A 17,091-nucleotide genomic window follows, 5' to 3' on the forward strand; every position below is an offset into this window, starting at 1 on the left:
AGTCTCTGTAAACCGTAGCCCTTGCAAAATCCTTTGGGGGGTCTAGTGTCCTTTTTAGGTGACCAATCTGGACTGACAGCACACCCAGGTCAGCCTGACTCTAATGCAACTTTTGGCCATCGAGAATCGGTCTCTTGGGGCTCCCAGCGGCAGCTAGTAGCAAATCTTCTGTGGTGGCTAGCAAGTTGCTGGTGTGGGCTACTTGGGCTCTGGCGATTCCAGTGTGAGTTTCCGTTGATCAGTCCACAGTTACTTTGAGTCACTCCTTTGGTCTGGGCCACAGGTTTTCTCCAAGCTAGGAGCCACCTGCACCGTCCTCTCTTCGCCAGCGCCAGATACAGCGGGTTTAGTCCAGCAGACGGTGCAGCCTCTCTTAGTGCAGTCCTGGCGGCAGCAGGGCAGTCATATTGCCCCATATTTCTAAGTTGCGGTCCACTTCCCGTCTGTGTGCGCTGTACACAGCTGTGTCTCTTTTGCCATGCCCCCATTCGAGCATGTTTGACCACCCTTTATCTACTCTGGGCGTTAGTCTTCAACCAATGAATGGCCACCCGTCTTTTTGTTAGGATCAGCCCCAGAAGCATTAATCTGTGATCCATTTTGGCTCCGTGCTTGGGAGTGGGGAATAACCCCAGTGGTTGACCGATATCGCCGCGTGCACCTGTATTATCTCTCGCAATGTCCTAACTGACTCCAGAATCCATGTAGTTTACTGCAATTCCACGTCTTATGTGGAAATTATGCTAGGGCAGTCCCTCACCTAGGACACGCCTCTGAATGTGCTCCTTTAATTCTATGTATCCACAGTGAGTGGGGGGGGGTCATATAGGCATGGTGCAAGAAATAAAACTGCGTGAGCTTGAACCTTGCATTGCTAGCCACCTTCAGAATCTGGGCATATGCTCTCTTCCAGGCTTCTCCTGAGAGTGGCAAGCTCTCAGCCCACCTGTTTCAGGTCTCCGTAATGTCAATGCGACAATCCCCTTTAACAGCTTTGTAGATGCGAGAGATCAGACCCCGTAGTCAACCCAGGGTCCAATATCACCAGCAGAGTCTGACTCTTCGGGAGATTTAACCCAAATTTCTCAATGTACAAGATATTTTGGCATATTGCCACTGCCAAAGGTCAAAGGTAGTCTGTGCCTCCTCTAATGTGAGAAAGATGTCGTTAAGGTAGAAGTCTCCCGCAGTTACACCTACCTTCAAACCATTGTGATATGTCCATCACCGATTGAATGGCACAAATGTGTCCCAACCATCCGAGCAGCAAAAGTCTGGCATAAGGTGCCCAACGTAGCACTCAGACAACTGTCTGCTTCCAGGTCACCGTCACCTGTCTGACTATAAACGGTTGACCACCCTGGACACCTGCTCCCAACATGAGGCAATGTGGGAGATCCCCATGTTCCAGGAGTTTCTTCTCCATGTTGGGACCATCCATGCACCGTTGTGGTGCATACTGTATAAGCCCTGTGAGGTAATATAGTTCTATGTCTGGTAGTTCCAGGCCCCTTAGTTACGAGTCCAGTTTTAAGATATCCAGTTTTTCTCTGCTCCGTTTATTGGCCCACACGAGGGACACCAGGAGGCTGTTCAGTTTAACAAACGTGAATTTTGGAATATCATACATTGCATTCTGGAGGGCATGCAGACAACAAGGTAATAGAATCATCTTGCTCGATGTGCGAGATGGGTCCCGGGGGCATGAGCTATCTGTATCGCCAAGTACCGGAAATGCAGCTCTCCCATCCAAGCTCCATAGCTGGGAGCTTTGTCTGATGCACGGCCGCCAAAGCAGCTATGGGGAACAGAACTGTTTTTTGCCTATTCACCGTAAGACCAGATACCCTGTCAAACTCTGACCTAATCTATAGCAGTATTGCAAACGATCTGAGAGTGTTTACATTGATAAGGGCATCAGCGGCATTCAAGGAGACTACATGGTTGACCTCTCCCACTTCTATGCTCCACCCAACCATATCACGACGAATCCGGATCGCCATGGGCTCCATCACCAAAGCAAAAAGGAGTGGTGATAGGGGGCATCCCTGCCTAGCGCCACACTTTAATGGGGAAGCAATCTGATATCACACGCCTCGTTCCACCGGTGCAGTATTCAACAGTTTGATCCAGGACATGAACACTGGACATGGGCCCACACGGCAGAGGACTTCCCAAAGATTTTACCAATTGGAGATATGTCTTTTTGATGTCTAAGGCTATCAACGCTGCCTTCAGTTCCCCTTCAGCAACCATATAATGGGACAGTATCCTTTGATTAATATTTGTCCCTCTACCCCGCATAAAGCTGCATTGATCTTCATGTACCAGTTGGGTAACCACCACCCGTAACCTGCTTGCAAAGGTCTTTGCCTGCATTTTTGTGTAGACCCAAGCATAGAGAGGATTCTATAAGTATTTGGTCTGAGTGGTCCTTTCTCGGTTTATGGAGCATAATGATTTGTGCCTCACGCATGGTTTGCGGAAATATCCCACGAGCATGTGCCTCTTGAAGCGTTTCCTGTATATGGGCAATGAGTAGCTCAGAGTATGTTTGATAGTGTTCCACTGGGAGTCCATCGGGAGCAGGTGCTTTACATCTAGCCATTTCCCAGACAGTCTCCTTCAATCCCTTGACTAGGATTTCCATCTCCAGTTACCCAGTCTGCTCCGCTGTAGGTCTAGGAAGGAGTATGTGATCTAGAAAGGTATTATCTGAGGTTTGGCCACCCTCGATCTCCCCATAAACAGTCGCCAGGTGGTGTCGTAGGAGGAAATTAATTGCGGCTTGTGACCCAACCATAGTGCCATCCCATGGTTTAAGAGAAACGATCACTGGTGGTGGACTTTTCCTTTTCAATGGCCATGCTAGAAGGCGCCCAGACCGGTCCCATTCCCGATGAGGTAGTCCCTCCGAACGATAGGTCCAGTCTGTCCCACATCCCTCCCACCGTTCTCTGGGCTGTCAATAGCTTCCTTATCTGGCTTCCCACGGTGGGGACATCTCTCTGAATGTTGGTGAGTTGTAGTTCTCCCTCTAGTAACGGTTTCTCTAAACGACACCTAGTGGCACTAATATGTGACAGGCATTCTCGTCGGGTCACTACTGAGTGCCCCACTGGACTCCCCTGCTCTCTGCTAAGGACCAGTTGGTGGAAAAATAGTTTACTGTCACTTCTCGAAGCTGCATGAGGAACTGGGTATCACTCAGCACTTCTGGGTGTAAACACTACAACAGCACCCTGGGTCTGTCTCAGCAACGGCCCCACTCCAGGAGCCCCGGTACATGATCTGAGAGAAACCTGTTCAATATCTGAACGTCTGTTAGGTCTGCGGTGAGGTCGTCTGTCACTAAGAATCTATCAAGGCAACTGTGTTGTGGGTTGGGGCATAGCATGTATTCTCTGGCATCTGGGTGTGTTGTGCGCCTAACATCCAAGCAGCCCAATGCGTGTCATTGCACTTTTCAGTGCAGCCACCATGTGCAGATCTGTCCTGTCTTTGGGAGGGGGAGGCAGACCTCACTACTGTCCGGCACACAGTTAAAATCATCTGCCCACAGCAGAGGAGTCCCAACGTAGGCAAGCAGCTCCCTCTTGACGTCAAGGTAGAAGGTCTGTGTTGGGAGCATACACACCTCTCGACCATCCAGCAGTCCACATAGCCATATAGATCTACCTTCAATATCTGACTTAAAGCTCTGAACCCTAAAGGCGACCTGTGGGGTGATCCATATGGAAGCCCCTCAGGCGTAATGGAGAATGTAGGCAGAGTAGAGTTGTCCCCTCCATTTACTAAATATTTTTTGTGTTTTGTTGTCTCCTACAACAGAGTAATTTGAATACCCTGTCGCCAGAGGAAGGAGTGTATTCTATATCGCTTAAGATCGGAATTAAGCACCCCAAATTCCATGTCTTCAACTTAACACTGGCAGGCATAGCGTCAAACACAAATCAAATATTAATATCCTTCTACTCCCTTCCCAACAATTACTTACTCTACAATATGATCAATTTGCACAATGCCCCTCTATCGTCCATCTCCCCCCCCACACCCCCCCCCCCCCCGAACTTGCAATCAGCTAGCAGTCCCCACAACGGTAGATTGAATGGTGGGTCTGTCCCCAGGGGGCTGCAAGTACGGTCACCGTCCTCTGGTACCGCCTAGCTCTGCAAATTCACTTTTCTACACCAGTCATTGTACCATTCAGTCACTCATACACTCACACTTGCTGGATACCTCTCTGCCAAGTAAGCTCTCTTGTGGAAACTTAAGGCACAACAGTAAAACTGACAACTGATCAACTGAGTCAAACATCCACATGGGGCGGGAAATAGTCTTCCTGTCACATTTCGTACATGTCACCCATTCGCCTGCTTTTTCACATCTACACTGCAAAAAAGCCATCCAGGGCTGCAATAATTTACTAGAGGACCCTCATGGTTATACAACTTGGCAAAATATGTGTATACAGCCATTCACCATCTGGGGGCACATCAATATGAACAGTGCATAAGGCCAACTGCAGTATTGGAATAATGCTCAATGTCAAGTTTCACTCTGCTCCTGGATCTCCTCCACCACATCCTCTGTATTTGTATCCGAGTTTGAGGCTGTCACCACCTCCACGAGCACCATCGGTTCCTCGCTCTCCGACTGTCGCTACTCCAGGTTTCGTGTTACATCTTGTCTGACAATGACCCGAGATAAGGGCCGTGATGTACCCCCACCACGTCGTCTCTACTTTACCGTTGGCTGTGAGTGAATGAAATTTTCAGACCATCCGTTTGAACCGGTGGGGGTCAGTGGTGAGATCTGACCATCCCTATGAACCTCCAGGCAGCCCCTTACCGCCTCTGGAGTAGTGAAGAAATGTGTGTCCTCATAATGGAGTACTTTCAGTTTTGCCAGATATAAGAGCATGTAGTGAAGTCTCATGGCTCTCAGTTTTTGTTTGACCCCTCCAAAGGTCAGACGTACCTGCTGCACTTGTCTTGAATAATCCACGAAAATGCATAGAACATGATTCTCATATATAGGGTCACCAGACTGACAGACGGCATCACAGTCAGCTGTAGTTAAGTGCCAGTCTCCCTCTCAGGTACACAGAAGTAGGCACTGACAGGGGGAAGCAGCTACCACGCCCCCGTCTGCCAACAACCGCAAGCTGCTCTCCAGTCTGTGGTTCTCGGCTGGCTGCTGCGTCACCTCCGGCCTCAGTCGCTGCAGCAGCCGCCCTCAGCGGGTCACATCTCGGGCAGTGACTGCACTCGAGCTTCTCGTGCAGCAGCAGTTGGGGCGAATTTCCTGGGTGGCAGACTGCACGGATCTGGGCTCCTCTGTGCTCTGATCTGGGCTCCTCTGATCTCTTCTCCTCTGCTGCCTCTGTGCTCTGATCTTGGCTCCTCTGATCTCCACTCTGCCCTTCTGCCTCTTTGCTCTGATCTGCGTTACTCTCATCTCTTCCCCTCTGTGCTCTGATCTGCATTCATCTGACCTCTTCTCCTCTGCTGCGTCTCTTCCTCGCTGCTCTGCACTCCTCGGATCTCTCCTCCTCTGTTGCCTCTGTGCTCTGATCTGGGCTCCTCTGTGCTCTGATCTGGGCTCCTCTGATCTCTTCTCTGCTGCCTGGTCTCCTCTCTGCTCTGACTTCTTCTCTGGCTTTCTGATCTCTTCTCAACTGATGTCTGATCTCTTCTCCGCTGTGACCTGCTCTCCTCTGACCTCTTCTCTCTCTGCTCGTTTGATCTCTACTAATCCTCCCCCTGGTCTCCTCTGCCAAATCTTAACAAGTGATATCTGAAATGTGGTGTCATAATGCTTGGAAGTTAGGTTAGTGGTCAAATGCACACTTAGTATATGTGGATGAAGTGGTTGTTCGTGTGTTCATCACATTGCAGTTCACCTATGCACATCTTCCCGACTGTAGCAAGGTATTAACATCAGCACCACATCCAGGCGCACAGCAGCCTCAAATGAAGCAATAATTCACCTTGTATTATTTTTTGCGGAAAAAGAGAATAATTTACTGTAAAGTGTGGGTTGTAGTTGAAGGCAGTGTGAGTTTTTCTCAGTGGGACAGTATGGTGTTCAGTGGGGGAGACTATGTGGCACTATGACAAGAGCTGCTGAATTTGGAACTGAGGAACCACGTTCAGCCTTAATAACCAGTCCACCAGACGACTCTCCAGTGAGAGCACAATCCCATGCTAGACCTTAGAAGGCTTCGCAAGACCTTAGAAGCGCTGGTGTCTTAGCACCAGCAGGTGGACCCTAGCACTGGCAAGTCTGGGTTAACCTTCAAGGTTTGTCCACCACAATCCATACTGAAGTTCACCTCCAGTCTTGCTAGCAGGCCTATGAAGCAGCACAGCCAAGAACAACAGTGACTCTGTCACTGAGGTCACCGGACCCTTGAGAAGGGCCAGCTCTAGGGCAGTGCAACCAGTGTGACCGGGCGCTGACTTTGGGTGGAGACATTATGTTTGCAAGTAAATTAAGGTTTTAAAAGCGCTTGCTGCCTCCTTCCTGGCCTCCAGCAATTTTCGGCAACAATAAAAATGTCATGATGACTCTGGGGTTTAATGTTCTTCCTAGAGAGAGATCGGAGTTTTGTCTAGTGGAAGTTTTGACTCCTGGAAAGGTAGCACATAGGGTTAATGTGCCTGCAGCAAATAACATGTACCATGCAGATCACAAAGTGCACATAATGTAAATAGGTCAGTGGGCTTCTGCGTGTGTGTAGGTGGCTCTGTGGGTGGCTCTATTTGTGTGTGGGTTGCTCTGTGAGTGGGTGGCTTTGTGTGTGTGGCTGCAAATGCAATAAATCTCACATTTGAGAGTGATTAAGCTATTGACATTGTTAATAACAATGTCGTTTCTTTAAATGTTTTAGAAACAAAAACATAAACAAAAATGTCATGAGCAATGCCAATAGCTCTAACTTTAAAAATGGCGAGACCGTTGCATTGTAAATGCTTGTTTCTTTTTATTGGAAGCTGCTACAACAATAAAGGGTTCACTCGCCCACTTTCGGGGCAGGAGTATGGGGGAAGGATGAGGACGCTGCTGGTAGGAAGGGCAAGGTCTTATGCCTTCGATATAAACGAAGTTATACCAAGAATGTCCAGATGTATTAAAATCCTCTACTGTGACCTACCATTTTGCTATAAACATGATTTCTGTAATTTGCTATTTGAAATATCCACACTGGAAAACTGAATCCCTTCTTGTGGCAAAACTCTTTACTTGTAGGTATGTGCAGAAGTACATGTAAAAGACACAGGGGACGACCGGGTGGCTCGCCGTTTGCGAATTGCTTTCAGTCTTTCCATAGTTAGCCTCCTAGAAAGGTGAGCCTTGGGCATCTTTGACTTGCATCCTTTTAATGAGAAAATTACAACTCACAAACATGTACGCCTGGTATTACAACCTAAACAGGATAGGTGACTAGTACAAAACCAAATGTTGCCCTCTGTGCTAACAAGTGTATGTGTGATGGAACTGCTAGAGAAGGAATCCTTTTAGGACAAGAACCCTCACTCGCCAGAAGGGGACATGCTTCATATAGGGTTCCCTCCTCATACCGGACTACAAAGTCCATGGTGTGGGCTACGACTCCTCAAATGGGGAGGAGCAGAGGTGTTTTTAAGATGAGCGATGAAATGAGGTCAGTGAGGTACAGAGTGCAAATAAGGGATATACGTGTGGTGGTCAGTAAAACTATCTCCAAGGGGCCAAATTAACTTTGTTCCATTGACCACTGGCACAGTGTTAATAGTTTTAATGAAATGCATCAATTGTATAAATGGGTGGAGTGACCTGTGAGCTATCAGGCTTCATAGGTGGAAGAAAACTATAGCGGCAGTAGAAATGAAGATTTCTTTAAGATCTGGGATCTAAATGTATGGTTCTTTAGTGACTGTTTTCAGGTGTGTGACTCCCTCTTTTCCATATATTTCATGTGTTACTATCTTGATAATATACTGATATTCGGAATAAAACACGTTTAAAATGGTGGGATCATGTACATAGTATGTGTGATGGAACCTGCCATGCCTCCATTCCAGGCGAGAAAGGGTCAAGGGACCAATGTAGAGTTTGAAGATTAGGAGCATTTACATGGCACAAAGCCAATGATGTGCAACTTAACGGGCTAATCATTTTGATTCCCGCATGATGGGCATCCGTGGAATCTACGCTCGTAAAATTATATCAATATGTGTATAAATAGCGATAATTTAAGATTAGCAAATGCTATGAAACATAAAAAGAAAACAAACATATATTTTTTCCCTTTTTACATAGCATCTACAACAAACTGAAGATTTCCATTGTCCTTAGTAACCTCTATAAATCTTTCGACCCTTCCTTGACCAAATGAAAAACGTGGCCTTCATTATGAGGCGCATGCATTCACTTATGTCAATAATGGATGTCCCATCTTAAATGCGTTCATGTCTTGGTGCACAAGGACAGTATCTGCTATGAGTGGTTTATTTGCTTTATATATTATTTGTATCACTTTAAATAATTCTCTGGTCCACTTCTGCCAGTTGGAAATATTGGAAATTCGCCAAGCAATTAAAATCAGCTGCTCGAAGTTGCGAAGTTTTTCTCACCAATTTATGGTAATTCCTGAAAACTGCAATGACTGCTCCTAGATCGCAGAGTTTTCAAGCATGCGCGTTTTTCTGATTTAAAAACGAGCTATTTGCAGTTTTGTACTTGATGAAACCTGGCTGAGTAACTTTGAAGGCTTGTCGGAAAGCAGTCATTACCTGTATTTCTGTTTTCGTATTCTTTGTAGAACTTAATAAAATATTTCGAACACTAAAAGGAGCTCTTTGCAGCGGTTTCTGTGGCTGCACGATCATTTTCAGCACCATCTAGAATGCTTGCGGAAATGCAAGTTTATGCCAGGGTTTAAGCAGTTGAGACCTAACCACACTATGGCTGGACTAATCTGGATCTCCTAATAAATACTTTCTTGTTTAATGCAACTTTGTTCACCGCCACTGCTTTAAAAATGAGACCACAATCAAACTTAGGGGCAGCTTTGAGATTCATTTACCTCTTACATTTCTGTAATAAAATGAAATAAATGTTGATTGCAGTAGTATCTGGTAGTTTATACAAGTCTCCCGTTTGTCCATCAAATAATATGGGTGCTGCATGTATTTTGTGTCCTCTGATCTGCAGGCAAGATTGTATCGCAAAAGAAGAGAAGCCTCAAGTGTTTTTCTGCTGTTGTGAAGGGAACTATTGCAACGAGCGGTTCACTCACCTTCCTGAACCAGGTACTTGTATGTAGTCGACGTACACACCTTAGCTTTAAATATGAAGGTAAAAGTGATGTTGTCAAGTACTATGGCAAAATACTTTGCGAGTGTATGAAATTAAAAGCAAGTATACAAAATAAAGTGAAGTCTACCTTGCATGTAGCTAATGTGGGTGAAATATAGGGAATGCTGTTAATATGCGTTTGTGTAACACACATTCTGTCGTTAGTGTGGCAAGGCAGCACTATTGGGTAGTCTGTGGTATGACTTTCCAAACGTTTCCATTGCAGGTCGGAGTCTGGTTCAGTTTTGGGTAGGTGTGTGGTTCATGGGGTTAGAACTGTTGGTTTTAATTAGTTGTATGCTTTTATTCTGGCATGCGAGTGACATTTTTTCTGTATTTTCGTGATCGGTACGCTTGCCCATTGCCCGGAAAATGTATTTGTGCCGGAGGTAAGCAGATGATATCAGGTGCTGTTGAAAAAGATTTTTAATTGGTCTTATTATAAAGATTGTTAGTGTTACTGGCTGCACAAGGCTGATTATCAGGAGCTTTGGCTTTTAATGTTTTAAAAAATATTATATATATATATTGTGTATATAGGTATTTTCGTGGCCCTGTGGGACTAAACCATAACCACACACTTGCTATTGCAGACTAAGTTCTCTCTCGCTCTCTCTCTCCCACTCTTTCTTTTCTCTTCTTTCCCTCCCTCCCCCCACGCTTTCTCCATATAGTGTGCATCTATGGGTTCTGGTAGTATTATGAACCACAAGGTCGATGTCCGAGTGCCAGTATAGGGCCCTATTTCACCTGTTACTTGTTAGTAAAAATGGAGCGTTAGATCCTCATCTATTCAGTATTCATCGTTTGCCCGAGACTTAAGATATCGGTCACGGTTTTGAAAATTATTTTGATGGGGATGTTAACATATTTAAAAAGGTTTTATACAACAATGGACATTATTAGAAGTCAAAATAATAACTTCTGAAATGTGCTTTTCCTTAGAAGTACATTTGACACTAGAAAATCGGTTTAACAAGACGTATAAAAAGAATGAAAATAAAGTACAATGTGGGACAGTAACCTTTTTTTGCTGACAGGGTTCTGTGTTCACAATATGTAATTGTACTCACTGGGAAGGGATCCTTTAGATTCTTCCACCAACCATAGGGCCTACAAGGGTGAGCTTATCAGCTGTGCTGATGAATGCTCTGATAGCGCTGTTGTGAACATTTTTTTTTTTACCAGCACCTTAAGAAAGCAGAAATGTGGTTAGCCACCCATTTATTTTTTTCATTTGTTTAGAGAAGGTAAATATTCTGCAATGCAAATTAATTTAGCACTGTGAATTACTGCAAGTATGTCAGTGAAGGCGCCTTTTCTGTGAAATATTGAATTTTGAAACCATTGTTAAGCATGCAATAAAAAAAAGCTTAAAATGTAATATAAGCCTCGAATTGAATGTTCACCATTGTGTTTTAAAGTTTGGCCTTCAGCCTTGCGGTTTATAAATATCACCATACCATCTCAATGTCAATATAGGCCCATATTACACAGTCACTCATTATGATCTCTCTCTCTCTCTCTCGCTGTGCAGATTCATTCATAGGATGTATACATGGGTGCAGAGGGTAATATGCTATTTATTACCATTGGGATTGGCCATGGCTCGAGGTGACGCCTCGAGGGAGTCACGATGCCTAGCCCTACCTCGGTAGCAGTAAAAGTAGCTACACTCTGCACATATGCATATTTGCTTAATGACATGACCTTTCTCATGTATTTTCATAGCTAAAGGTATTAAACTAAAACCAGGATTCATGAGGTTTAATTTGTGCAACAAAGTAAGAACGCATTCAACAGATAAAACGATTGAGAGATATTTCTCTGCGTAAAGTAATTATTTGTAGTCTGGGAGACAGTAAACTGTTTTTATTTTGCCAGTTTTTCAGCAATAAACATGAATTTGTATCTTTGCACTTGAGTATTAAATGTTCGTTTATTAGTTTAATTGATCTAGATATCATGCCATGACCTAAATGTATATGTATATACATACACACACACACGCGCACACACACATATATCCGTCTCTGTAGTTTGTGGTGCGTGAACTGGTGTAGGAGCCCGAAATCTCCAAAACAATTCCCTTGCCGCTAGCAAAGAATCGTGTTCAATGGAACCGGGTTTCCCAAAACGCGTTGTGTTGTAGAACATGTAATCCTCATGCAGCTTTAGGGCTCCTGGAGAGTTCGTGGAGTTTGCTAGCGGCATTATATATATAATCTTAACAGCCGCTGGCTGCACTCTCTTCGAGGGCAGAGGGGCAAAAAGTACACTTTGCCTCCTCATTTAGAACAAGGTGATTGGTTCATTTGTAAGCCGTGCCATGCTATTCACTTTAACATGGAGAGCTCCAAAGCAGGGGACCTCTCCAAACACCTCTAGCTCGCACTGCACTGAGAATCCTATGAGAACTCTGCAGAAACCGCACGACTAGCCCCAAGGTAAAACTGGGGTCAAGAAGTGGAGAGCAGAAGCAGCCCTTACTATTGAGTGGACAAATCCCACCAGGGCCCGCTCGCTCTTCCCTCCTGAAATGCTCTGATTCATGGCCAAGGCAAGTGATTGATACAGCCGAGTGGTAAGTGCCACACAGTGCACGGATTGAGGATGTGGGAATTGTGCGATGCCCAAATGCCAAGCTCTTGTGGGTGAGGTATCACCTCCATAAATGCTAAATTTGTACAAACTGCCTGGCAGCCAGTACCACCGTCTGCGAGCATCAGGTGATGAAGTAGACCTCCATGAAATCCCCTTCGCTAAGACAGACCTACTGTTATGATATTGACTCAACAATCCTACATAAGGAGATTCCTCTCAGAATCTAAGCTTACATGCTGCTGTTGGTGAGAGGCAGCCAGTGACTGCAGGCACTCTGTCCCTGCAGCGCTAAGTGCGGCAGGGAAGCGAGACGTGATGAGAGCAACACTTGACAATCTTGCAAGCAGTGTAGAGACGGGGAGAATCCCCCTCCTCATCTAAGATGGCTTATGTGTCATGATGTTGGTGTGCTAGCCATCGTATATTAAACTTAGCTGAAACAGCCGCGAGGCAGTGTTAGTTCCTCAGCTTTTGCAAATGGTAAGTGTAAAATGGAAACGTTACGTAGATATCAGTGAAATGTCTCGGGCTTATCTACACTTGACAGCTCGCCCACCCAACGGTTCGCGAATGAATAAGGGAAAAGGAAAGGCAGTAGAAGGGGCTGACCCAGAGCCCACTCTTTAGTGCACCTTTGTGATGTTTTTTGAGATTTGATGACATGAGCTCTGAGTTGCCTGAACGCAAACCAAAAACAGAATTGTTAGGATCTGGGCCCTTATGGTCAAAACATCCATTGCCCCTTTGTTATCGACGTCATGTAGTGCTGTTTCATAGCAGTTCCACGCCACTGCCATCACTCACCCCTTTCACCACGAGAACAGTCTTCGGATGACCCGCTGGTTCTTAGGGCCATATCCCACTCCCAGAAAGGCAATGGTGTGTTTTCTGGCTCCCTGAGATCCGCATGTTAAGTAGTCAGTAGCATAACGCAAAATGATGGGGCCCCACTGCAGAATGTCCGAATCGCCCAAATATTGATCTTTGGTGGAATGGGACCCCCTTGAAGTTTTGGAGATCTCCTCCATTTCCCCCCCCCCCCCCGCGTGCCATGCCCCTGGTTATATTCGAATAGTTTATAATTTAAGTTAGTAGTGAAGCAATGTGCCAGTGTTCCTTTAAATTAGTTTCCAGTGGCCTGGTTTCGTGTCAAGCGCATTGTCGCGTTTGGCTTCTATGATTTAGCTGTATCAAAACAGTTGGAATGTGTTGTGTTTGTGTTCTTGTAGCAATGTGACCTCATTGGGTTCCAACTAGTACATTCTGTAACTATGGAATCCAGTGAGATCACTTGCAGACTGACCAACGCTGGAAGAGGAGTGTCCAGACTGTCCTCCTCACTTCTGCTGGGTATATTGAATAAATCTACCATTTCAATGTGGAGCCTGGATCTTTAATATGTAAGAATGGCGACGAGCTTCAGTAACTAAACACAGCAACAGCGGACCCCCATTGATGCCACTACGAATTTCTTTATTTCGTTACAAGTGGGACATTTGACTTTCAACGCGCTGTTCACACTTGCGCTGAAGTGCCTGCAGTGCCTGCAACCTTACCAGCGTCATCGGCATCACCCGTCAAAGGCAGCGGATTGGCATCCCAAAGGTCAGTGAAACGCTGTTGGATACAGCATTGTTTGAATCCTCCGAGGTACGCGGAATTTGAATCGGCCCACATTCCAGTTTGTGCTGCCATTCTCAGCTTCTTCGCGCATCAGAAGCTGCGTGCGTAACGATTGACACGTCACACGCCAGCAAGACGCCCGAAGACCATCGTATCCAGGCAACACGACGCTTTTGCACGGGCCATCGTCATCGCGCTACGCTGTCAGGAAAGCAGCATCGGAGAGCAACCTAGCAACAGAATACACGGAGAACGAAGGAATCTCTTTATGTACACGCGCACTGTCCCCAGTTAACCTATGGGAAGAATTTAAAAGAAAGAAGCAAATCTTCTCTCTGCGGTGATGCACACACTGTGTATCAAATAATATTAAAACAAAAAAAAAATTCTCTTTTCTCTAGTATAAAAAGAAGGGAAGAAAAGAAGCACCATGACAACAATTAACTTACCAGCCCCCCAAGCTTTTATGGTTAAAGAATGTGAAGTGACTAGTTTGGAATGGGAAGAATGGAAAGATCATTTCATTAATTATTTAGAAGCTTTTGACGATTAAGAGTTGTCACCACAATGGAAAAAAATAATACTTTTGCACGGTTTCGGTTCTGGTGGATTACGTATCTACAACCGGATGGAAAAGAAGAGTAGGAGCGAAGATGGAGATGTCTTTTCAAACGCATTAGCAGATCTGGATTCTTATTTTGCTCCTACAGTCTGCAAAGCAGTACATCGCTATAATTTCTATCATCGCAAACAAGGTGCTAATGAAAAAGTTGAAGATTACATCGCAGCATTAAAAAACTTAGCTTTACCATCCAAATTTGGAACAATGGAAGAGTTAATTCGAGATCAGTTAATGATGCATTGTAACAATACGCATTTACAAGATAAGTTATGGATGAATGGTGATTCCAGCCTAAGAGAGATAACTGCCATCATTTCCAAGGCTGAACTCACTTCCAGATGTGCTAAAACTGTAATTGCATCTAGTAATAGTACTCCGAGTGATGGAGTCATAAATATTGTAAGGACTCGTACTTGTCCCGATGAACAAACAAGGAAAAAAAACGATAGAGATGTAGCAAATAGAGAAAAAAAAAGTTTTAAAAGTTTTCCGAATGAAAGAATAAGTGACTTAGGAGGCAAATGTTATAGATGTGGGAGCTCATCCCACCTTGCTCATGACAAAAAATGTCCTGCATTGGGACAAAGATGTACTAATTGCAAAGTTTTAGGTCACTTTTCAAAAGTGTCTCAAAAAAGATTAAGATCTGTAAAATGCATAGTTGATGAATACGTATGTGAGGATGAGTGTTCAGACCCTGACTATGTTATTCGTATCATTGATGAACCTGAGGTATTAGGGAAAACTATCAGGAAGAAACCAGTTTGCAAAATTCTTATTAGGGGTATCTCAGTCTCACTGATGGCTGATTCTGGGTCACCATACACGATTATTAATCGTAATACTTGGAACGAAACTTTTAAAGAAAAATTGGGTAACAGGTTTGAGGTTCCTGATGTGCATCCTGTAAGTTATACAGGCGAACCCATTGATCTCATAGGATTTAAGAAACTACCTTTTGAATTTAAAGGCAGAAGTGCTGAGTGCAAACTTTGTTTCCAAATCAGGACCTTGTGTCCTAGGATGGTGGGACCAGGGTGAATTAGGAATATTATTGGATCCCAACAGCGCAGATCCAGTTTTAAGTGTTGTTGATTCCAACAAAAAGCAGTACGACATGATCACAGCAAGATTTCCTAAAGTTTTTTCAGGGAAAGTAGGTGAATTAAAAGGATTTTCCCATAAGATTATTCTGAAGAGTGACGCCCGCCCGTGTATTCATAAGGTTAGGAACATTCCTATGAGTGTCAAAGATGAAGTTATCAAAGAGTTAGACAAATTGGTACAGAATGGTCTAATTGAACAAATTGAATTGTCCGATTGGGTCGCCCCCTTAGTAGTGGCACGCATGGCCAATGGCCGCGTCCGCCTCTGTGTGGACTTGAGAGAACTTAACAAGAATATTTTCATTGATATTTTTCAACTACCAAGGATTTCAGAGTTACTCTCCTCTGCCACTAGAAACAATTATTTTCCACCATCGACTTAACCTCTGCATACCAAAAGGGTCCCACTTCATACAGAAAGCAGACATCTAACGGCTTTTATTACTCCTTTTTCAATTTAAACGGGTACCTTTTGGTTTAGCATCAGCCGCGGCAATGTTTCAGCGACTAATGCATAGAATTTTCAATGACATGGAAAACATTGTGTTTTTTCAAGATGACATTTTGGTCATGGGTTTGGATAAAGTTGAGCATGATAATACCCTGATTAAAGTTCTTGAAGTTTTGAAGTTCAAAGGATTAACGGCAGAAGAATCTAAATGTAAACTAGCAAGAAGTAACGTTACCTACTTAGGACATGAAATTAGTTGTAAAGGAATCTTTCTGAAATCGGAACTGGTGGACGCTATTATGAATGCCCCGGTTCCCCAGAATAAGGATGAGGTAAGATCCTTTTTAGGATTAGCCAAATTCTATTCTAAGTTTGTACAAAACTTCTCTGGAAAAATGTACAGTATTCGACAACTACTGAAGAAAGGTTGTACATTTTTTTTGGTCTCCCGAGTGTCAAACAAGTTTTGAAAGCATAAAAAAGGATATATGCTCTGCACTTGCGCTCAAAGGTTTCTCTCCAGATCTGGAGAGTATTATCACCACAGATGCCAGCGGGAAAGGTTTAGGCACAGTTTTATCACACATTCAAGAAAATGGGAGTTAGTGTGTTGTTGCATTTACTTCTAGGGCTCTCACTGACACAGAAGAAAAATACTCAGTCATTGAAAGGGAAGCATTGGGCTCTGTTTGGGCTCTAAAGAATTTCAGACCGTATATTAGGGGTAGTTGTGTAACGGTTAGGACAGATCACAAACCATTAACTAAAGTTCTTACTTCAAAAGGTCTGAGCAATGTTTCGCCTAGAATTTCACGAATGTCAATTTAATTACTTGATTACGTCTACAATGTGATTATGTCCCTGGTGTAAAGAATAGAATTGCTGATTTTCTAAGCAGATGTCCACTTCGCAACATCAAAGACGAAAAGAATGAATGGGATGAATGGATGGTTGCCTCAGTCTTTGGTAATGAGTTGCAAAGCATTTCCCATTCTGAGTGGACACAAAGCCTAATCAAAGACTCAAACTTGATGTTGGTAGTTGAGTATGTCCAAAAACGCTGGCCAGCAAAGGCGCTTGTACATAATAGTCTCCTTGCCTTTTCGGAAGTTAGGAATGACCTTTCAGTGGAAGAAGACTTATTACTCAGCAGTGGAAGACTTATTCCTCCCTTAGAGTTTTGTAGTAAAATTATTAATCTTTGTCATGAAGGTCACTTAGGAATTGTAAAGTGCAAGGCTAGAATAAAACAGTCATATTGGTGGCCTGGCCTAGATAGGGATATTGAAAAAGAGATAAGGAAGTGTGTCCAATGTTCTAATTCGGACAAGAGTTTGACT

The 17,091-nt window shown here is 44.2% G+C and overlaps 1 protein-coding gene across 2 annotated transcripts in view; it reads left to right on the forward strand.

The window, feature by feature from the left end:
- ACVR2B (activin A receptor type 2B) overlaps positions 1 to 17,091 on the forward strand; it is a 411,235-nt gene that overhangs the window by 203,227 nt on the left and 190,917 nt on the right. For both annotated transcript variants that reach the window (XM_085632027.1, XM_085632026.1), the window contains exon 3: positions 9,202 to 9,299. In XM_085632027.1, coding sequence (XP_085488153.1) covers positions 9,202 to 9,299 — 98 coding nt within the window. The remainder of the gene's footprint in view (positions 1 to 9,201; positions 9,300 to 17,091) is intronic.

The sequence above is a fragment of the Triturus cristatus genome, chromosome 10, assembly GCF_964204655.1.
Source record: "Triturus cristatus chromosome 10, aTriCri1.1, whole genome shotgun sequence".
Taxonomy (NCBI): Eukaryota; Metazoa; Chordata; class Amphibia; order Caudata; family Salamandridae; genus Triturus; species Triturus cristatus.